The 24,911-nt window shown below is 28.9% G+C and overlaps 1 protein-coding gene across 1 annotated transcript in view; it reads right to left on the reverse strand.

Moving 5' to 3' along the window:
• Window positions 1-24,911, reverse strand: part of LOC107451803 (uncharacterized) — a 62,266-nt gene that overhangs the window by 16,671 nt on the left and 20,684 nt on the right. Inside the window, exons 4-10 of the mRNA XM_087162607.1 lie at window positions 24,467-24,597; window positions 22,545-22,657; window positions 18,174-18,334; window positions 6,509-6,607; window positions 5,930-6,032; window positions 2,786-2,849; window positions 2,480-2,531 (exon numbers count right to left, since the gene is read on the reverse strand). Of these exons, the coding sequence (XP_087018733.1) occupies window positions 2,480-2,531; window positions 2,786-2,849; window positions 5,930-6,032; window positions 6,509-6,607; window positions 18,174-18,334; window positions 22,545-22,657; window positions 24,467-24,597 (723 nt within the window). The remainder of the gene's footprint in view (window positions 1-2,479; window positions 2,532-2,785; window positions 2,850-5,929; window positions 6,033-6,508; window positions 6,608-18,173; window positions 18,335-22,544; window positions 22,658-24,466; window positions 24,598-24,911) is intronic.

The raw sequence follows: 24,911 nt of genomic DNA on the forward strand, positions 1-24,911 counted from the left end.
ATTTAAATAACATAGACTGTAAGTATCAATTTTTCAAATGCAGTTGCATTCTTTATATTATTAATAAGCAGGTTTTGAATAAATTATGAAGGAAGTTGAAAATTTTTTTTTACCCGTTAAAGCACCTAACAGGTTTTTTCAATGTAATATTTTTAATAAAAAAGTATTAACACACGTTTAACTTTAAATATACTAATATGTAGGTACTTTTTATACCTGCTTTTTTCATAATTTAATAGATTAATTTATTTTTTGAAATTAAAGATAAAGTTAAAATTATTTATCTAAAAAAGAAGTCTTCTTAAGGTTAAATATTTGAAAAAATGGGACAAGTAACTGATACTCCTTGTAATTATACATAATTTTAATTTCACTTTCTATTAATCTTATTATAAAAGCATGGAAAACCATTAAAAATTTATTTCAGTTTTTACTGATAATAAAAAACTTACTCATACCATAACAATATGCTGACAGAATTAATTGGTTGGTAATTTTTAATGACTGTTCCTTATTGTCTGTTGCCTTAAATACATTTGCTTCACCTTTCTTAATAAATTTTTTTACTTGTATTGCAGCAAAGATGAGTCAAAATTTTGAACAAGCTCCAGTTGGAGAAACTTTTAAATGGAGCATCGAAATGGAGAGCACATTTATTGAACTCTTGAAGAAAAAAGAGAACATTTGGAATGTAACATCCCGCCACCACAGGAAATATCATTTAAGAGCTCATAAAAAATTAATCGAAACTGCTTTTGGAATAAATTGTTCACTTTTATCAGTTCTTGTTTTTCCTAAGTTTTGAATAGTTTGTGTTTATTCATGTTGAACCTTTAGCAAAATAGTGCCGTTTAATAGCTTTCTTTTTTTTAAAATTCAGTTTCACATAAACTTTTAATTTTCTACAAATAGCACAATTTTTTTCAAATTAGAGTATTTCACTAAACATATATAATAATACTTATCGAACTCTTAAAAAACTATTTTAATAATTTTTCAAGAACTTAAAGTCAACATTAAAAAAATTAATTGCATTAATTTGGTGCAAAAAATTATCAAACTCCTAAATTTTGTTATAACTGTTTATTTTTACTCTTATATTAGATTTTGTTTTCTCCGTTGTAAAATATACATAGTAAATGTAAGTTGCAAAAAGCTATATTATGTTATTAAATATATGAAAAACCTAAAGGTAATTTATTTGAATAATTTAAAATAAGTACTATATGACTAAAGGTAAAGAATAATCTAAAAATATATTTATTAACTAAAGATAAAAATCCATTGCTATTTATGTGTTTAATTTATGATAATAAGTGAAATTAATACAGCATGCAACGAATATATTTATATCAAAATGGTGATTTTTTTTCCTAATTTACTTTTCCAATATTAAAACTAATTATATATTTTTAACTTCTATGTCAAAGATTGCACAAATGAAAACAAACAGTTCTTTCAATAAATTTTCCTAACAGCCTAATCTCTGTCTTCGTAAGCGTCATGCTTTACTCCAAAGTGTCCTTCTCTTATCTTTTTTTTTTTTTTACCAAACTGTAAATGATCAAACTTGAAATTGCTGAGGAAGGATCCATTGCCGTCGATTAAATTAAATTTAATTACCACACGCGCTGAATCTTTCGATGAAAATTTTTATCCGTCTATGTATAAAGCGCTAAATCGCCTAAAAAGAAAGAAATCACTCGTTTATCAATGATCAACTCTTTTCAACCGCATGGCAACCATAGTTCAACTGTTTCAGGTAGTAGTTGAAGTTGAGGTTGAGTTGAAGGTTGTGTTGGACGAATTTCCTTAAGTGTGATATGGCCTTTACTCATTAAACACATATAATTCAAATTTTGCCTCATTAATATAATTCCAAAGTGCCTCCGAAATAAGGGAATAATCGGTAAAATTTAATAGTAAAATGAGCAAAAAAAAAATGAAGAAAAAAGAAAAGAAAAAGATATCATCCTGAATAATCAAGTACCTAGTGTCAATCTTAATTGTTTTTGAGGTGACTTCAAATATGCTAACTATTAATTAAGTTGTGAAATCAAGCACAAAAAGAAATTTTCTGTGAATAAACATATATTTTTTTTTGAACATTTGGATTCCTGATCCTCAAGATAGGGGAGGTAGACAAAATTCTGGCAGAAATAATATCACTTCACTTCTTTTTTAGGTGTAAGTACTCAAATGTGGATCATTTCCTTGAGAAGTACGCAACTGCTTTTGTAAGCAATTTTCTAGATATCATTGAATTTAAGTTTTTACATTATTCAACTGATTTTGATTATGTAATAAAGCAATAATTTTGAATTTGTGATAACTAAAATAAAATGTAACTAAAAATTCCGTCAGAAATAAATATTAGGTTTCACGAAGTTTGAATTATCGAAATCTCACTATAAATAAATATAAAATTAAAAGTCATTCTTAAACACAAAATGCAAAGATGTTTAAAAATGTCAATTACCAGACGACTTTCAAATTCCACTTCATCGTAATCAATTTCATACTTTTGCTCCCTGAAAAATTAGGAAACATAAATGAAAATGAATCAATTAATAATATGATCGGAGGAAATTAGAAAAAAAATAAATAAGAAATAATAACATTTAAGAGAATTGGAATAAAAGAGAGTAAGTAAAATAAAAAGAGTAAATAAGATAAAAACAAAAAGAATTTATAACGAGGAGAGTTGCAATGAGCGTTTAAATATAAGATTATTACACTTAATCTTAAATATGTTAACATTGTTTTCTGATTATAAGATACCTACTGACAAGCTGGCTTACATTCCATGCTGCATTCTTTAATAATTTTATCAGTAACTCTTTCTTGACCTAAGAAAAAAAGAATAAAAAATAAAATATTTAATTAAAGTTGTATAAGTAAAATAAAATTTGAGAACCAGGTTATTATTACGCAGCAAACAATGGTTCTAAATTTAAAGTAATAGTACTATATATATATATATATATATATAGTATTTTTCACATCGCATTCAATTAAACTTGAGATTATCAAATAAAAATAAGAGAAAAGATGCTTTCGCTAAGTTTTTAAATTGAATCAAACTCTAATTAATTCTTTAAAAATGCAGCTAAGATGTTTTTTGAAAAAATAAACACTTTAGAGAAAATATTTGCGAAAAAATAAAAATATTTTAATAATAAAACAATTAGAAAAAATAATGAAACACTTTAAAAACGTGTTTTATTGGAACAATATTTTGAAGAATTATTTAACTTTTATTATAAAAAAAATAAAAAACCTAAGTTGTTTTAGTTAATAGATGTCGTCAATTAAATCAGTCTTATTAACAAAATTATGTAAACCTTTTTAAGAAAATTTTTTAAGAAATTAACAGAGACTTATTCTATTGCCATAAAAAAATGTATTTCATAAAAGTTATTTCCCTTTAAAGTAATAATGTCTTACAAACATAAAATAAGTGAATTTTTTAAATATTTGAAAAAATCGGAAATTTATTTGAGCCAAAATAAATATATTTGTAGTTGATCATCAGAGAAGAAAAATGTGTAAGTGATGGGATTTTACTTTAAGGACTAATGACAATAGTCTCTAATTGATTTTATATATAAAAATGAGAAAACTCTAAATGAATCTATCTGAAATCCATTCTGAATCTGTTAAAATATCTAACTTTATTAGTTAAAAATAAAATGGAAAAAAAATTGAAAGTTATTAGGTGCGTTTGGCAGCTATTTTATCAGCTCAGACGAAAAACTTGGAGTTCATTAGAATCTTATAATAAATTTACTATGAAACTGTGTAAGAGTTCAAAATGCTTTATTTCCTTAATGATTTCATTCTTTGAAAAATAATATTTTCTGAATTACTGTTCTTGGAATGATTTGGGCATACATATCCCTGAATACCTCCTTTATTATTAGTATTATATGCAGTTAATTAAAGAGAATCGGGTTATTCGATTACAAGGGGAGTGCAATATTCAATCTTAAATTCTAAATGTTTGAGAAATTTTACTTCTTAATGGTATTTAACGCATAGTACAGCGTCTTGAATAAATAGACTCAGTTTCATAATCAATAAGCAATTGTAATTAAAACTGTCTATGCTAGTATCATAGAAGATAAATGTCATTTGAAGCAAAAATAAATATATAAATTTTATTAAATTGCACAAAAATAAATCAATATTAGAGAAAAGTCTAGTATATGTACTAAAATATTATTTGATCCCTTCTGAATAAAATTTATACTAGAGGACTGTTCTTATACCCTTTATTTCGCCAATTTATCAAAATTAGATTTTTCCCTTTCAGTTTCTACTAAGACTTTCATGACTTGCATATTCTTTTCAAATACATTCAGTTTTTTTTTAAAGTTTTTTTTATTAGTTATTTAATTATTTATTTTTTTCTGATCCTGGAAATTTGAGAAATTTCAAATTAATGCACTATTTTAGTTTAGGATTTTTTTTAAATGTATTGTTTCCAAATTTCATTATTTTTCTTTTCTTTTTTTGTTTTGATTAATTCGAATCAATCCTTTTCGCACTCTTTTAAACTTTTGCTTATCAAAGCTACTAGCGCACCAGGAGGGGACCATACGTCTTAACTGTGAATCTAATAGCTCTGTACTTCCGTATGATGTGTGAGTGAAGTAAACCTCAGTAGGGTAAAACCACCTCTGTCTACTTCGTTGTACAGCAGACAGCAAGCTTTGATTAATTTTTCAATTTTACTCCTAACACCTCTTTAGACCAACTAATGAACAGGAATTCCCTGTTGAAGTAACAACCTATTGTATCCTTATCTTAACTGAAGAACGGAAATTCCATTTTAACAGATGAAACATTTAAAAAAAAATAAAAAATTCATTTCAGTACCGTTTCTTTATGCAATTAGGTGGGGACAAAAAGCAACCAATATTTGTTTAAACTGTGAAGTTTAACATTAGTTTCATATAAAATGATTTGGTTCCGTTAAATTTTATTTCTGTAAATGGTTTATGTGATTTTTCCCATAAGCACTTAAGTAGGAACGACTGTTCCTTGATACACTCAATGGCATACAAATGCAGTGAATAGATAATGCACCATTTAATAAATGCTTTTTATTTACACATATTTCATGCAGAGTGTCCCTGCAAAGAAGTTTCCTGATCTCATTTAATTAAAATTTACAGGAAATCCCTGATACGTTGGTATTTATACTAAACATATCAATCCAAACTTGTATATCATTGTATGAATTAACAAAAGAGCAATTGTCGAGATTGTTTTTTCAAGGCCAATTGAAATTGAAAACGTCAACTGAGTCTTATCCCGTATAAGATCTGCTTTTATGCAGCCGAAAAGAAGTCTTAATTTTTACTACAAGATTCCATCAAGCTAATCAAAATTTAGTAAAATAAAAAGGGTATAATTATTGAGATTAAATTATTTATTTAAGTAATAAAAATATATTCTTTCAAATAATAAAGCAAACTTCTACCAACCTAATTTTGAGTAAAAGTTCTAAATCGAGGTATAATTTACTGTTTTTTATTAAAAATGCTATTAATTTTAACCACTGAATAAAAGAAGAGAATAAATAAATAAGTTTAATAAAACGGAAAATCTTTGTACAAGCGAATGCCTTCCCAGCTGGAGGAAGAAAGTAAGTTTAAAGAGAAGTGTCGCCAAGCGTGGTAACCCATTCTGCGAACTTTTTTCTTTTACATCATCCATATTTTGGACCATTTTCAAACTATTTTAGTAACAATTATTAGAAACATTGCGTTTTTATTTTAAATTGTGTAAATATTTATCTGAGACTCCAATAAAATACTCATGTATTTTAAGAGGGATATATATATATATATATATATATATATATATATATATATATATAATATAAACTTACTATTACTATATACTTATTATATAAACTTACCTATATTACACAAAGTTTCACGGTGAGGTGCATACCAAGTATGTTCATCAATGCATTCATTATTAAATTTCAGTTTTCTCAATTTACAATATTCAATGCATGCCTACGTAAGAAAATATTGTTTTTTATTTTTTAATCTATTGATACTTATTAATTAATTTGATACACAAGTCTAATGATACACAAGATAAGTCATTCCTTCCCGAACTTGCTTAAAAAATATAAAAATATGAATACAAAAATATGAATAAAAGCTCCTTCTTTTTTAAAATTTTTTATTATTACTTGAATATTTGATAGATAAGGTATTTAAATTTACTTTTATATAAATTTGAATCATACTTAATCACAGTATGATTTAGATTTTCATAAAAATACAATTAAGGTTCTCATTAAAATGTAATTTGAAATATGAGTAAAAAAACATTTTCATTAAAACACACTATTTTTTAAAAATATTTATATTGAATTTTCATTGAAATATAGTTTATATTTTCTTTAAAACTTATTTTATATAGTTTTAAATATAGTTTATATTGTTATCAAAATGTAATTTTGGATTCATTGAAACATACTTACTAACTCGTTCAGCGGTCCAGTGCCATTGTTTTTCCTCCATTCTTTCAAGTAATCCATGCAGTTTGAACCGTAAGGGTAAGGTAGTCGTAATTCCTCTTTCTACAAAAAGTTAACTTGAATTACTGTATAATTGCATATCGCCTGTATTTTTACATATCGAAAAATGTTATGTTTACAAAAATACAGGCTTCTGATTGGCTTAAATGAGCCATCGGAATTGCGTAAATTTAGCCTTAATGTCAGCAACGATATGGATTTTTCGCTGCTAGATGACAAAGTTAACAATCAGAAAACTGCTTTTAGCATGATGGACATAGAATTATCAGAAAATCAATAAAATGGACAAAACGATATTTCGTCTGACCATTGGAGGGGGGGGGGCTTCACAGCTATTTTAGGTTCTAGTCAATTTTCTTGTTATCTATAATGAGGTGAAAAATTTAAATACCTCTCAAAATTGAATACCTTTATATTCCTCCAGATTAAATACCTTCATTACAGAAGAAGTGAATCAGAGGACCCCCCCCCCCAAGAAAGTTTTTGCTCCTGACCCCAATTAGGCTAAGTCGGGCCATGTATAATTGATATTCTTTTGTGTTTTGAAATGAAGTTGCGCTTTCTGCGAACTTAAAAAAATAACTTAGAAACAAACTTTCTAAACCCGAGAATCATAGTTAAGGTATAAATTTTCTACCACTAGAAATATACAGTCTACAAAGTATAGGCTTAGTTCAAGAGGAATAACTCTGAAACCGTTTTCAAAATGCAAAGCTCCTATTTCTAGAAAAATGCTAACAATCCCAGTGTGTGATTATTTAACCTAATATTATATTAATTTCAAATATTAACCCAGTGAGCTTTCAAAAAGATTGTTCCTTTTCTCAAAAAATTAAACAGTGGTAGTACAAGTGTTCATTATAAGTTTTTGCATAAGTAATAAGATAGTTTTATCTGCCATTATGTATTTATTAAATAAGCAATTCTTTTAACTTCTCCCCTACTTTATAGGCAAACCGAAACAGATGTAAAACGAGTTGATATCTACATAGGGGTAAAGTCAAGTTGAAAAAATTATCCAATTCATTCTCGTCTTAACACATTTTAATGAAAAATAATGCAAATACGTTTAAGTCTCAAATGTAATGTGAATTTTAATGGTGTACCTCTAGTGAAATTTCACATCAATGTACATTAGAGCCCCAATTATCTAGACCAATCGGAATCAAAGCTGATCATTGTATATATATACATATATATATATATATATATATATATATATAAATATATATATATATATATATATATATATATATATATATATATACATAACATTGACCGGAAATGTCATTGTATGCTGCTAGTGGCACTTTCTATATTGGATTGTTTCTAATAGCTGAATTTCTAATAATTTTCACAAATAGCCATTCAATTAGTCCAGTATTCTATTTTTAACGCAACTTGAAGATTCTGTCACTTATGTGTATAAAAATTTCATTTGTTATATTTAAAACTTCTAAAAGAATTTTTTTTCCTAATTTGAAATTTTTTTAAACGATACATCTTTTTTTTTAATGCGTTTATAAATTCCTTTTGTTATTTCATAAAAAAATTTTAAAGATTTTTTTTCCGATCTTACATTTTTTCGGGACGTCATATTTTTGAATTTTTCTGTTGTATTTATTTTGCATTAAAAATTTCTCAGATGTACTCTCGCCTAAGCAGTATTCGAATGGTTGTAATTGTTGAAATCCGTTGCTGACAGACCCTAATCTAATAGTATACACGCTAGTACTAAGTCCTAATACAATTTGCTTTCAAAGCACAACATTTTTTATCACACGTGATGCAAGCCAGACTTTGCTGATTTCTGTGTTAAAATTTAGGTAAAAGATATTTCATGTTTCATTTCACGTAGGCTCAACTTTTAACATTTGTTATTTCACCTGCTAGGTATTGTGTTGATAAAAAAAGTAGGCGTTACTTTGTAAAAATTGCCTTTTAACAAGGTATTTATCTGATTCATTATATGACTACTATATTTCTCGAATTGTCCCAGTGCACGAGATCGGCTACGCTTACTGAGATTGTTAAATATATTGGAATACTTGACTTTTCAAACTAGAATGCTGTATGGGTTTCATCATTTGGAGCAAAGCGCCACCAACCGATTCATTTACATCAGAGTTTGATTCGAAACGTAGATTAGTCATGCAGTAAGGTAGATTACAAAAGTTATAATGTTTTTCATACAAAATAAGTTAATAGTTTATCACAAAGGATTTATTTATAAAAATAAACTGTAGCTAAAAATTCGTAAAATGATATAATTTTGTTTGCATTTGCTGTCTTATATCAGTGTTCCCCAACCTTTTTATCACTGCGGACGTTTGATAATTTTATCGCCGCCCGCTGGAGGGGTGGGGGGAGGGCGTTGATTGTTTATAATTTAGATTGGGGTATTATTAATTTAATTTAATTGTATTTAAACATGACTTCAAAATAAAAAAATAAATATAAAGTGATTTAACATTTTAACTTACTGGAACGTTCAATCAATTAGTCACGATCGTGAGAGAAGACGAAGTTCTTCATTAGTGCCAATGTAAATTTCGCTCTGCTCTTTCGTGTTTTATTATGATGTTTACTGTTATCGTGTTTAATGTTATGACGATTGATTTTTTTTTTAAAATTAAGACTAATTGAAAGAGAAAATAGTTGCGGTGGTTTTCTTGTTTTTTACTTTTTAAAACATTAAAAAATTTACGTCACTGCCGTCGGGGGCCCCTTTTTTAAAATAAATAAAATTTTAATAGAACACACATATTTTTAATTTGGGGTACAAACCTAGGAATTTCAATTCAGTTTCAATGAAATGGGCGACCCGGTACCATTTGATCTACGGACCGGTACACTGTCTTATATGATTGTTGATCTGTGAAATCGAAGCTACGGTAAAATTATAAAATCTACTTCTTTCGCAAGTCATAAAATAATATCTTAACCTTACAATAAACTATTTAGTTTTCAAGCAAAATTCAAAACACATTATTCAACGTTTGTAATTTACAAGCATGACTATTGTATTCTAGTATATTATTATATCCAAAACGATATGTATAAATACATGACGAGATTATATCTGCTCGGTTTATTATTTTCAGAATTATAAATTATTTTCTAATTTTCAAAAAAAAAAAAAAATTTCTAAAATTATTATTAGTGTCTTTTCTTCTTCTCCATTAAAAAAAATGTTTTTACATTTTCATATATTTTCTTGTTTTATTTGTACTTTTTATCTTATTTATGGGTTCTATGTATTCGATGTGTATTTAGTAAAAGAATTATTGTTTTTTTTTCTTCGTAAATTTCTGTTTTCTCTTTATTGTGCTAGATATATAACCTGCGACCGGATATGCTACAATACGTTTCCAAGAAGGTTTTCGTATAATTAAGCATAAGTCATTAATTTTTATTTTATACATTACCAAATCGATTTAATCGTTAATATTTATCAACAAAAAAAAATTTTTTTTTTCAACTTGATTTATATTATGTTAAAGTCTCCATTCTTTCACATATTGAAAAAACAAATATTATTTTTACGAAGCTCTAATAATTAGCCTAAAAATAACAACTTTTTCGCTTTTCATTTTTTTTAGATTATGAAAATTTGGAAGCTGTACACAAAACCAGTCATGGATGATCATAGGTATGAGAACAATTGTTTCCATGAAGAGCGTAACGAAATTAAAAATATCGTACAAGATTTCATGGTATGCATCTAAATTAGTATTTTCTCAATTCCTTATTTTCCATCTGACTTTCTGTACCTGGTTGTTGTTTTGTTATTGTAATTATTTACATAGTATTTGTTAATAATTACAATAGCGGTTTGTTACAATTACAATAGTGCATCACAGTGTCCTATGCACACTACTATAGTAATTATTAACTTTGTTTATAATGAAATTTAATAGATGTTGTCAAAAAAAATCAATAAAACAAGTTTTAAAGATATTTCTCTTAAAACCTTGTAATAGCTGTTGGCAAATAATATCTTTAGAATTACCAACAGTTTCATTTGAAATAAATATATGTTACTACCTTATGATTGTTTTGAAGTTTCAAAATATTTGATGTTGTTTGGAATTGGTCATTTGATGGTGTTCCGAAAAACAACTAGTTAGGTTTGATCCTTTGAAATTTAAAATACATGCTTTTGAAATTTTAAAATTACTGTTAAAGTTTTTTTTATTTTATATATATTTGTATGTGCATATTTTTCACTTTATCTATGCTCTGAATTTAAAAATATCCTTTCCCTTCAATTTTTGAATGAAACAAAAAGAGCCAAACGGTAAAATTCGAAGTAAAAATATTTCATTTTATTTTCATCACTGCTGAAGCTTACACCTGCAGCGAAAGTGATTTTTTTCCCGCTGTAAAGCAAAAAAAAAAAAAAAAAAAAAAAAAAAAAAAAAAAAAAAAATTGCAAACTGCAATAATAGTCATGCATGAACCACGATGATTCAGCATTCGCCTTCAAATGAGGTGAACCGGTTTCGAATCCCAGCGATAGCTGGTCTATACGAATTCCGCAGCCGGCTTGCACCAAACACAGTGCTGACCTGAAATATCATCAGTGATAGATGGATCATGGGTTAGAGTCCCCCTATCGCCAGGCAAACCGGGGGAAGGTTCTCGCTCTCTTTCTCTCCGTGTAACTTAAATGCGGTTTAGTTCCATCAAAAATTCCTCACGAAAGCTAATTTCTCCCAATATTTGATACAGGAGTTCCCTTGTCTTCTGGATCAGGTTCAAAATTACAAGATTCGTAGTTGAACACTAGTAGTCGTAAAAATTGGGTCGGCTGTTCAACGACGGTTATGAACTAAAATAAAATAGTCATGTAACGATATTTGATTTGGGATAAGGCATAAACATTATAAATCCTAGAATGCACTTTATAAGAACTAGCTAAGAAGGTTTACTTTATTTATAGGAGGCAGTGGACCTCTAAAATTTCAAAAGTGGCACTTAATTCTTTCTCATATTTTATCATGTGCAGTATTTATGTTGCAATTTAAAAAAATGTTGAAGTATAGCTGCTACCATTTTCGGTATTGACGAAAACTCCATAAATTATTTGTAAAAAAAACTGTAATTTTCATACAAAAAATTATATAAAATTTTGAAAGTAACAATTGTTTGTAAAAATTGAAAGGGAATAGATTATTTAAAATGTTTTTGTTTTACAAACGGAATGTTGTTGAAATAATGCCATTCATTTGGTTCTGACACGTATGAAAATATTTGTTTTCAATAAACAACGAAACAGATGAATAATTACTGCCCTGTAAAAAATTTTAGTTTACTTCAACATCAAACAATGATACCAACTGAATATCATATTTTTTACTATGCAGTAGTCTTAGTAATTTTGCTTTAACTATACATATTTAGGATACTTTATACATATTTAGGATACTTTATACATATTTAGGATACATATTAAATGTTAAGTTTTATTGAAAAATGTTAGTGGTCAAATGTTAGTGGATAAAAATCAAAATTAATGCAATTACATAACTACATTGTTTGATAAAAAAAACTTCATTCGCTTCACAATTAATGGGAAATAGCCGTCATGTTTTAACTGCTCAAAAACAGGCGCCCATTTTCAAGACTTTCCAAACGTAAATGAGAAACAAAAGTAATTTGAAATATAAAATATAAAATTGATAAGTAAAAAAAAATGTTGTTATAACGACAATAGCATCTTACCTTTCCACAGCGCGTTGAAATACATTTTATTCTGATTTGCCTCTCTCTGCCACTGAGATTTTTCTTGTCTTGTTTTTTTTCTTTTATTTCTCTCGGATACTGTGTTTTTTTCTAGTTTTGTTCCTCATTTTTATTTTTCTACTTTTCCTTAGCAACTTAGCGTTTTGTATTTCATATCACTTTTGTTTCTTCTCATTTATGTTTGGCAAATCTTGAAAATAGACACCTGTTTTTGAGTGCTTGAAACATGTCAACAGTTATTTCAAACTTGTATATTTTTAAAGTGAATTGTATATTTTTAATCAAGTAATATTTTACCACTTCAATTTGTTGTGATTATTTATCTTATACCTAATTACATGTCATCAAAAGTGACCCTTGTGTAACAATTTTTTTTATTTTCAACAGTTGTTCTAAGCATTATTTGTGATCGATGCAATTATAAAGGACCATTTTATTTTTAGAAAAGGATCAATATTTTTTTATTTTTCAAATAAAAATACTTTTAAAGATTCATAGCGCAAGTGACTTTTTTTAATTAAGAACAATTAAAATTATACTTTAACTAATATCTTCCTCACTGTTTAATTTAAGCTCAGTTCATAAATTTTGTTATAAGTATATGTACAGTCCGCAAAAAAAAAAACGAATCACCCTGAATAACTTTCGTTCTAATGATCGGATTTTCACGAACTAAGTGTTAATCTTAATGGTTCCTGGGGGTGACCTCAAATATGCTAATTAATTAGTGCTAACTATTAATTAAGTTACGAAATCAGACACAAAAGCGTACTTTCTCTGAATAAACATATATTTTTTTTTACATATTTGGATTACTAACCTTCAAAATATAGGGGGTAGCCGCAATCTGGGAAATATGGTTCCCATAGTTTGGTCAGGAGAGCGATCCAAAGTTCGTACCCCTTAATGTTAATTTCACTTTTTACGTTTTTAGTCATATTTTTAAAACTATTAAAGCAATTCAAAGAAAATTGCACCCACTCATAAAACTCGATTACCCAAAGATAATTTCATGAAAAAAATAACTTTTAATAATTATTAATTATTTTTTATTATTTAATTAAATTGAGGATGAAAAAATTTTGAATTATAAGGTATGAATTTTTTTATACCATATTAATCTACATGTTTTTCAATTGAAAAATCTAAAGTTTCAACCGTTTTTATTTATTAGAAGCTGAGAAAAATTAAAACTAATTATTTTTAAAAAAATAATTTGGCGACAGTAAAGAAATAATTAAATGGGGCGATTAATATTAAAATGTGATAAACTTGCGAGGAACTTGACTTCGCGCGCGTAGCGTAAAATTTCATTCATATTTTTTTCGCTAATAATCGTTTGCTAATCTTTTTATTTTTATTTCTTTCAAACTATAAAATAAGATATTTCTTTTTTAGTCGTTTAATATTTTATTTTTCTATTTAGTAAAGAAATTTGAATAAAAAACACTTTATTCAACGAATGTCTAGTTTTATAAAAGCGTGCTTCTGATAGAATATGATTATACACCAGATTGTGCTAATTTAATGTGATTATTTTTTATTTTTTGATTTTGTTTTTCAATAACTGATACAATTTCAATAATATACATACGTATGCCTAGATTTGGAGTAATATATTTATCAATTTTTTGAATATATATTTCAAAAATATTAATAAAAATACGTAGTCAACATTTTTTAGCATCTCTCACAACACAACATCGCAAATTTCTCAACATCTTATAGGGTAAACTAACCAATGAAGAAACACTTAAGCTTAGCTTGCCTTTAAAAAAAGTCATAAAAATTTCTAAATTTGTTATTAAATGCAATTGTTTTAAGCTTTTGGTGGTTTAAATAATAAGTAGTAAGATAACCAAGTGAAGGAACAGTTCTTACCAGTGAATAAACACTAAATTTTCAAGTGAATGAATACTTAATTTTGAGAATGTTTGATGCTCGTTAGGAATCCATAGGCCACACAAATGTCTAAAAACAAGATTTTTCTTGGAATTGCAACATTTAACCACAGTTAACTTGGAAAATGTTACTTTTTTTCAGGCATGGAATGGAAAGTAAAATATGTTTGAATACATAATTAAAAAAATATTTTTTTTTTTTTTCCTCGCAGTTTAATAGGCAATTCTAAATTATGAATGTTTATTATTGTGTAACCCGATAAAGCTTTTATTATTATTATAATTAGATCACTTTTTTGTTTACTCTTTTCCCCATATTTTTTGAACTTCTTTTTTATGTTAAGTATTCTTTTTCTCTTCCTCATACTTTCTGCTTTAACTTTTTTTCAGCTCTTTCAATCTCTTTAAATTTTCGTTCTTTTTCTGAAGTTAATGCAAAAAAGCAATTTATTTATTTTTCTTTTGATTTAACCTTCCTCTTTTTTCCAAATTTTTGGCCACTGTAAATGTGTCTTCCAAATTTCTTTTGATTTTCCAGTACCATTTCTAGAATTTCTCACTGGATAATAAATTAGAAAAAGGAGTTTCGAAGTTTGCGTAAAATCCATCTCTCATTGACTTATATCTAGTGGGTCATCAGCAGTACTTCCCATTTACTTGTGGAACCGATTGTTTTTGCAAACTAACAATGCCTCAAGAGGACTTATCTCAAAATCAATTTTCAAAATACTTTCATTATCAATGTTAGTTGTCTCAGCTTCAGTGCCAAAATTTGATTAACCAAATGTTCTTTTAGAAATAAATTCTTCAATATGGAGAAAAGCACAGGCTATTGGATATTTGGGAGATTAAACTTTTCTGTCAGTGTTCCTTTAAAAATTTGCCACATAACTTGTGAGATTTCCATCTCAAGCTTCTGAAGAAATAGTGCATCGTTACTCTCGAAGCATGTGTTTTGTTGATAAGCTGTCTCGCTCATTAACTCTTGGTGTCTGTTTTGCATGCATTCGTTAAACTCAACGTTTTCTACATCAAATGGAAAAATATCACATTTCATAAAAGCATTTTAACTTCATCAGTTGATGCCTCAAAATCTTATTTAAAAATGGATGTAAAAATTTTCTCGACATATTGTTTTACAATTCTTTTGTTTTCAAGATCTAACGGGAGATTTCAATGAATTAGGTAGAAAATTGAACCAGAAAATTTGTTTTGATAAACAAAACTTGCTCAGTTTCAAATTGATGTGAGATTTATACCTATCCAGAACAAGCGAAATAGGGAATTTGATAGCATTTTTAATTAGCCATGAGTAGAAGCATTTACAATATATTTGTAAAATGTTGCTGCCGTCATCATTTCATTTCATGAATCGCTTTTTCCAATGAAATATATAGCAGGGACTGATTCTGTAATATCTCAAAGAATTCTTCAGTAAGGAAAAACTACCAAAATGAGGTACTTTTTCTTTTCTGGGTACTTTAGAATATAAATCCTTATAATTTTTAGGGCCAAAAATTTTTCCCGTTTAAGGGCAGTATTCAACTCTTACTTCGTCCGCATTGTAAATGCAATCACTTTCTAAAAGAATGCCAGGGCTACTTCCCTCCTAAAGATTCTTCTAAAGTTCTTAAAATCAGTATTTCGAATATTATTCTCTAAGGGAAGTTTTGCTTTTTGAAATTATCTTCGCATTGCACTGAGTCATCGGTGGATGTCGCCTTAAAAACCCTTTACCTGGATGATTGTCTTTAAATGGATTTTTCCTACCAGTTCCCGTTTGGACATTAAAGACCGCAATAAGATAAAAATTTGGCTAATTATTGGCACAAAAGCATGCATAGAAATTTTCCATTCAAGCTTTTATTATTATTTTTAGTCAGTAAACATAGTTTATTAAGGTTTCTAAGGTATGATGTAATAATTATGCACTACATTTACAAAGATAATAAATAATATAAAGATAAATTTCAATTTTAAACGGAATTTTTTGATGTCCTTAAATTAAAATGTTAAGGCTTGTAGCAATAAAAAAAAAATACTGCATTGATTTTTTTTACAAAGTAGTGAATTGTTATTTTTTCCATCTAAGAACCTGTGTCTCTAACTTATTTTAAACTTATTTTAATATAGAGTGAAATAATTTAATATGTTGTGTAACTAAATGGATAATCCCAAGAAACGGAATCGAAAATATAATAACGTCATTGCTTTAAAAAAATAATGGATGATAATAAAAATAGGCATGTTTTGAGCGTCCAATAATAAAAGTCACAAGTTATTCAAGCCTGACAAGTCTTGAGTATGGGCGATTATATTTCAACGCTCGAAACATGTTGACTTTTGCTTCCCTCTTCATATGTTTTGAAGCCAGTTGAGTTTTTATCGTCAATTATACTGTTTTACATTTGGGTCTTGATCATTATTTTGATGAGGATTTTACACTCGTTAAAGTAAGCATATGCATTTTAATATTTTAACAGGATTTATGTGGTCTTAAAAATGTAAGAGCTTCAATATTGTAAAAGTTATATTTAACTTTAAAAGGTAAAATTTTGAGACCAGATATTTTGAGTTAATGAAATTAAATATTTTATCTTTTAAGTTTTTGTGCCCCCATTTCAGTATCTTGTACGAGCTCTGTTTAAAAAGAAAGTATCAGATATATGTAAGAAAACAAATTAATCATAGTAGCAGAATTTGGTGGTAAATGTAGCGTATCGTAATTGAAGAATATGCTGTGCGACATTTTATGGTGAATTTGCGAACGTAAATTTCAGAATGTATCAAAACGTAAGGATGCTATTTGCTAATCATTTTTATCCAAAGAAAACCATGTAAACTAAATATCTAGCAGAATGAAGCGATTTTTTAAAAAATGAATCATACAATGTGCAACATATTATTTCAATATCTTATTCTTAAACATAACGTATTTCAATGTTTTTAAAATGGCACTAAACATTCAGCAATTCCTTGAGTTATAGAAAAAGGAAACATCGTAAATTATAGAAAACCTTGTAAAGGTGCATTAGAATTACTATACTATCTTTAATTTTATTTTTCAAGCACTTTTTTTCCCTTCAAAAATGATAATCCCTAAAATTTTGTATATAGCTATAATAAGTTACGTAAATTTGATTTTAGTATGAAATCCTCGAATAAATATAGCAAAAACAACATAATCTAAATAATATCAGATAAAAAGTTCATGTATTTAAATTCTAAAAACTTAGAAAATCATAAATAATTTATAAATCGATACAAATTTTCTTTTCAAAGGGGATTAAAATATTATTATTTTTTTTTTTTTTTGCTTTTTGGACAGAAATCAGCTTAAAAATTGTCTATTGCCCAGAAACTTCGAGATATTTACTATTAACAAATAATTAAACCTCTCCCATCAGTCACAAACATTATTTCAATTTTTTTTACAGTCAGAGCGTGGTTGCCTAGCAACCTAGTAAAATTACGCATTCCTCTTTTGAATTAGTCAATGGGTTATTTTAATATATTCATTTGCGCAGGCGACTTTTTTTGGCGGTTTTCTGGACTATCGCCAAATATATAAACCTTTATTGCAACCCAATTTACCATCCAATTTTTTTAAAATTTTGTCTACCCCCCCTAATTCAAGTGTCTAGTTTCCAAATATGTAAAAAAAATATATGTTTATTCAGAGAAAGTACGTTTTTGTGTCTTATTTCGTAACTTAATTAATAGGTAGCACTAATTAATTAGCATATTTGAAGTCACCCCCAAGAACCATTAAGATTGACACTTAGTTCGTGAAAATACGATCATTAGAACGAAAGTTATTCAGGGTGATTCGTTTTTTTTTTTGCGGACTGTACAGCTGAAATGCAGAAAATGAGACTTTTAGCAGCGAAAATAAGAAAACTTATTTTTTATAAGGACATCGCCCCCAATTTTAATTATAATAAGAATTTCAAGTTTACCATTGAAACAAAGGCTGTGTATCTATATCCACCTTTCATGATAATTCCTTTGGTATAAGGATCCACTAAATGTTTACGATCATGAACTGCAGCATACATAATAACTGGATCTGAATGATAGAAATATTCTTCTGGAAAAGAGGCTAGCACCATTGTGAACACTATAAAATAAATAGAAATAGTTTTTTATGTTGATAAATTTTAAAGGGTCAAACACAATGTATTAGGTCTGTTCCACGAAACGAAGCTTTTGCTTTCCGCTCCAACTTTTGAGAAGTTCATCGGTTGACAATTTCGGTTGACAATCGGTTTATAATTTTGCGTAATTTAATATTTCTTTCTGAAAATTAAATTACAATAAAAAATTCTTAAAGAAGAACAAAATACGATTCACAAAATTAGGGAGCATTATTACTGAATTAGGTTTGTTCGTTCTACTTTAACGCTAGAAAGACTAAAACTTAATATATAATACCTATATTGCCCAAGAGCAGTTATTATGATTGCATTGTGAAAAAATAACTAATACGTAAACAAATGTGTTTAATTAATTTTTAATATTTTTTGTATTATTTACAGTTATATATCCAGTTATTAGTAAATATTAACAATAAAAGAATTTACTTCACTCGGACAACAAAAAAAAAAAAAAAAACAGTTTGCGCGCATTGTTATTTGCAATTTTTTTTGTAAATTAATAAGCAGTTAAAAAGCAGCCAAAATCACTACCTTGGGCAATCTAGTGCTAAATGCATCAATCAAATTCTCAATTTCTTAATTTATATATTATATTAGTTTTTATTTTGATGAACAAATAACAAAAAAATACTGTTGGTGCTACGTTGGAAATTACTTTGCATTAAAATGAAAAGTTTATCTTCAAAACATTTAAAAAAAAAATTAGGTTTCATTACAATTGTAGTTGTTGTTGTTGTTACTTTACGTCGCACTAGAGCTGAACACTGGGCTATTGGCGACGGTCTGGGAAACATCCCTGAGGATGATCCGAAGACATGCCATCACAATTTAGATCCTCTGCGGAAGGGATGGCACCTCCGCTTCGGTAGCCCGACGACCTACGCGCGAAGTCGAGCACTTTACGGTAGCACAGTTTAACGAGGACCAATACCGCACACCCTCGGTCCCTACGCAGACTGATTCAAGTGGTCACCCACCCGCACACTGACCGTATCCAGTGATGCTTGACTTCGGTGATCTGCTGGGAACCGTGTCTTAACGATCAGTCCACTGCGGGACCATTACAATTGTAATAGCTTTATTTAGAAAAATCTCTCGTCCTACCTTCGAAAATGATCCGTCCCAAGACATTCATTTTCAATCCGATAAAAACGAAACGGAGTTTCGTTATTTAAGGACACTTCATCTCACTTTGCCAAGTCTGGAACTTTAGTATTAAGACGCATAGCAAGTTTCGCCATTAAACAATGGATTTTGGTACTTAGACGCTTAACGAGTTTCACCATTGAACCTGGAGCATCGATTTTCAGACGCATAGCGAGTTTCACCATTGAACCTGGAGCATCGATTTTCAGACGCATAGCGAGTTTCACCATTGAACATGGAACCACGGTTTTCAGACGCATAGCGAGTTTTAGTATTAAACCTGAATTTTGGTATTTAAATAAATACTGAGAATCACTAATCACATCATTACTATCAATGCGGACCTCTTGAGTTATTCTGCCTCGATGTTTTTTTTAAAAATTTCTATACTTATTTTAATCTATATTTCGTATTTCGAATATAGACCACTGAAATTTCAAATGAATTTTTATTGACATTCAAGTATCCTCTTGAGCACGACACTATTTATTTTTAAAAAAATAGCCCTAATTTAAGTATTTACTAATTATCATCAGTAAGCATATGGGTCCTAAAATTATAAATCAAAAGTAAACTCATAAAAAAACATAAAAGTCATATGTTTTTCAAAAGAAGGGCAAATTTTAGCATAAGAAATACAAATTTTTCATATCACGCTAACAGCTCAACAACAAATTTTAATGCATAAATATCTAAATGATCTTTTTTCACATTTTAATAATTTTTATTATAGATAATATGCTTACCTGCGTTTTGAAATAAGATCTTAAACAATTATCTCATATATAATTGAATAGAACTAAATATATTACTCACTAAAGATATTTCAAAGAAATATTCTCAACATTTGTACTTACAGCAGGAAAGAAGCAATAAATTTTCACCTTAATCTTAACTTTTCAGTTCAAAACATAGCTAACATTATTAAAAATCGACATACAAGTTTCAAAGATTTCTGTAGTGGTCACACTTTAAAGATAAATAAAGTGGAATTATACAAGAGACACTGCATGTGGCGTAGCTGGTGAGGAGGGATACTGGAAGTTGCGAATTGATATAACAATATGCAGAAGGGTACGGAATCAGCCAGAAAGCTTGCTCTCAGCCTGAAGTCGGATGTCTGAGGTCTGAATAAAAGTATTTCGCTGCTCACGCCTTGCTGGATATGCAACTGAATTCCACGAACTTTAAATCTGCATTCGTTACGGTACGGTACTTTTATTTACGTTGCACTAGAGCTGCACATTGAGTTAGTTTAGACGGCCTGGGAAACATCCTTGAGGATGATCCGGAAACAATCTACGTCAAATCCTGTTTTACAGGCAGGGCAGTCAGATCATAATTTTGATTTGAACCAGAGCACGATCTATCTCTGATCCAGTACCCCCTGAAGTATTGATTTTTTATAAGAACTTGGAGAACTTTGTGACTCCGACAAATTTAACTTGCACCAGTCACCAGTCTGTACATGGGGCAGTCTTCAGCCGGTGGGGATTGAACTCACGACTTCTCGGGCGTGTACCTAACTTCTTTTCTGCCGGGCCATTTCAGCTCCAAGTCTAAATTCAACATGATTTTACTTCCCGTTTGTTTTATAAATGTTTTTATAAATATTTGCTTCTATTATGAATTAACAAAGTAGAGTAGTTTGTTCATTGTCAACATTTCTACAGTTTGTGACTCAGGCAAAGTGAGTTTTACGCAGTCGGATATCTTATCTCCAGATTTCGAAAAGGTGAACATAAAGGAGATCAACAATGCCGCGATTAATCTTTCCATTCTTTAAAACTACGGAATCAATGAAAAACTCGTCGTTTTTCAAAAATTTTACGCTTTCCCTTAGCTATGAGAACCGAGCTTCGACAAAAATGACTAATGTATGTACAGTGCACTAAGTTTGAAGCGAACTTCCCAGTATAACTTTGATCTAATGATCGGATTTTCACGTTCTAGGACTCAATCTTAATAGGCTTGAAGGGGTGATCCTAAATATGGTAATAAATAAGTGCATACGACATTTTAAGTTACAAAATCAGACATGAAAACGCACTTTCTCTGAATAAAAGCACCTTTTTTCGATGAATTTGAATTTCTGATCCCCCAAATATATCCTTCATGTTATTTTTACTTCTTGTGTATTTTTTTTTTATATCTTGACAACTTTTGAAGCGAATTGAAAAAATATTACACATAATTAAGAAATTATTTTATCCAAAGATCTTGCAAAAAATAACTTATAGTAAATATTTTTTTAAATTTAGAAATGGTTAAAGAGTGTTTGAATTGTAAATTGTACAATTTTTTGCTTCACTTTAAAGAATGTAATTTTATATGGCAAAATACAAATTGTGAGCCAAATCGGTGTAATGGTTTCTGAGAAACCGAATTTTAAATACCTGGCATTTCTGACATTCAATTTCTCAGAAACCATTTCACAGATTTCGCTTACAATTTGTATTTTGCCATATAAAATTTCATTCTTTAAAATGACGTAAAAAATACTATACCCTTCATTTCAAATATTGTATTTAAGGTCTTGAATTAAAAAAAAAATATTTACTAAAGGTTATTTTTTTGCATGGAATTATCCTTGGATAAAGAAATTTAACAATTATGTGCAAAATGTTCAATTTGCTGAAAAAATTCTCGAGATATAGCAATGTACGCAAAATTAAATTTACGTTGAAACATCCAAGCTTTCTCTTGACTTAATTATTGGGTCCCAGATTTGTTTTTTTGGGGTCAGAAATCCGAATCCAATAAAGTTTATTCTTAAAAAGTGCATTTTTGTGTCTGTTTCGTAATTTGTCACCCTTTATAGCCATTAATAGTTATAAAATGTGAAAATCCGATCATTAGATCAAAAGTTTTTCAGGGTGGTTCATTTTTTCTTTGACGCACTGTAGATTTGATATATCATCTTTTCTAGATACTTTACCTAACCTATCCTGAAAATTATTCAGAAAATAGATAAGTGGAGGGTATTATAAATGATATAAAAACGGGCTTTGTTTATTATATACTTACTGAATGTATTTGGATAAATATCATCTTCTGCATCGGGTTCATTTAGTTGGGAATCTAGAGTGTAGCAGAATGTTGGGTTGCTACCTTTAGAAACGATAGGAAAACTGCGAAATCTGAAAACGATACACTGGTTATAGGTACAGCGCTAATAAATAAAACATAACTATAATTTTATTTAGAGTACCTTTTATTCAGAAGCTTCATTAAATGGTTATATAAAAATCGTATTTCAACTGAAAATTATTCGCGTAATATTATATTTTATTTTATTTTATATCAGTCGTTGAACAGAAGATCCAATTTTTGGCTATATGACTACTAATGTTTTTATTCCGTAACCTTGCACTTTTGGGCCTAATCCAGAAGACAAGGGAATTCTTGGATAATGTATTGGGACACGTTTACCGTCGTTGAGGACTTTTCTGATAGAACTAATCCGCAATTTGTGGGATATAAGAGGAAAACCACGAAAACTTCGCGTGGTTAGCGTGACTGCAAGGGAACTCTAACCCATGACCCGTCTACCACTGAGGATATTTTACGTCTGCACTGCGGTCGGTGCGAGCAGGCTACGGATTTCGTATCGAAGCTGGGATTCCATCCCGGTTCACCTCATTAGAAGTTGAACGCTCTATTCCCAAATCAATCACGGTTCTCGGTAATATTATTTTATTTTATAATCGTCGCTGAACAGCCGACCCAATTTTGGGTTTACGTCTACCAATATTCAACTCCGTAGCCTTGTGATATTGAACCAATCCCGATGACAAGGAAACTCCTGTATCAGTATCCTCAGATGTAGGATTTGTTATGGGAACGTGGAGAACTAGGTGATTAGACTGATTTAACGCTCATCGGTCATAATTTACTACTTCGGGTTCGGGCGAAGGGATCGAACCCACGACCTCTTGGACATTTGTCCAGTGTCCTACCAACCAGGCTATCCTGGTTCCAGTAATATTATATTCATTGTTTAAGAGCGCAATTATTCTCTATGTCATTGTTGCTAACCGTAAAAGCTAAGTATGGTCATGGGGTTAGGAATGCCAGCGCTGGGGGCTTCAAAATATTAGCCAAATATTAAAACAGTTCGCCAATTTTCGAAAGACCTTGCCAAATGCAAATCTTAAAAAATTTTTATGATGAATTTTTCCCCCACAGAATACTATTTTACCGTAGTTCGCTTCAGGCTTATGTTATTTGAACCCAATCCTATTTGGTTATGCGACGCATTTACCGAAAATTGCTACCAGAAAATATTGAAGTAATCGAATTAAAAGTACTGATTTGTTTAGAAGAATTCATTTTGACGTCATTTTGAGGATTGAGTGAAATATATATTTTCTTTCTAGAGGAAGAAATCATTCGCGAATACTTTCGCCAAAATACAATTTCATTCGCCAAATTTACGATCTAATCGCATTTGGCGAGTTAGTGAATGCTTAGCGCGGGCCCTGCGTTATTTGGAATAAAATCAATAAAATCATAAAACAAACTCATAAATCAATCATAAAAACAAAACCAATAAAATCATAAAATCAATAAATAGAATTACTTCCTATTTATTGGTTTTATTGTGTATATCTCTAAGTTTAAATATTTTGTAAGTGGCGCTTATTACTTTTCACAATCATTTATCCATTTTAAAATCGGTAATTTTGTTGTAAGAAACCCATAAGCGAAATATTCTTACAAAAAATTATAATATTTAAATATTTTATAAACAAAATTATCCTTTTAAAAAAAAAAGTTGATTCTTAAGAAAAACAAATCAAAGATGAATTCGAGGCTATCATTGGGATTGAAGCAAGCAGCGAACGGAGCATATACCTAGTTTATATAAAAGTTGGTTATTAAGGAAGAATCTGCATATTAGCATTAAAATAAATATTAAATTATTAAAATATGAAAAAAAATATTACGTGCAATTTGAAATAATGACATTTGCTCTCTTCCAGCAATCGGTGATTATATCACTTGTGGGTGAAAGTTCTTCAGCTTCTTCCCAGTTTATAGCAAACATTCCATGTAGTGTATCCACTATGGATGGTATCTAAAAATTTACGAAAACACCGTACATAAATAATATCACTCCAATACGTTCGTTAAATGAAATACCTGCAAGTGGCGTAGTGTGAGCAACTTCATAATGATTGGTTGTTAAAACATTAAGCATTGACATTTGCTTAAGTTAGCAACTATTCTTCCCATTCAACTTCGAGTAATCCATGCCCGTCGAGTATCAATTCTCTTTAGAGACGCATTCACTTTAGAGACGATTCTCTATATTTCTACTAAGATTTCAATTCTTTTCATACTTAACACAAAGATAGGCACGGAGCCATGAAAGCACCGTTAATAAAAAAG

The sequence above is a fragment of the Parasteatoda tepidariorum genome, chromosome 5 (genome assembly GCF_982258835.1).
Source record: "Parasteatoda tepidariorum strain Cologne lab strain chromosome 5, Ptep-v5.0, whole genome shotgun sequence".
Classification (NCBI taxonomy): Eukaryota; Metazoa; Arthropoda; class Arachnida; order Araneae; family Theridiidae; genus Parasteatoda; species Parasteatoda tepidariorum.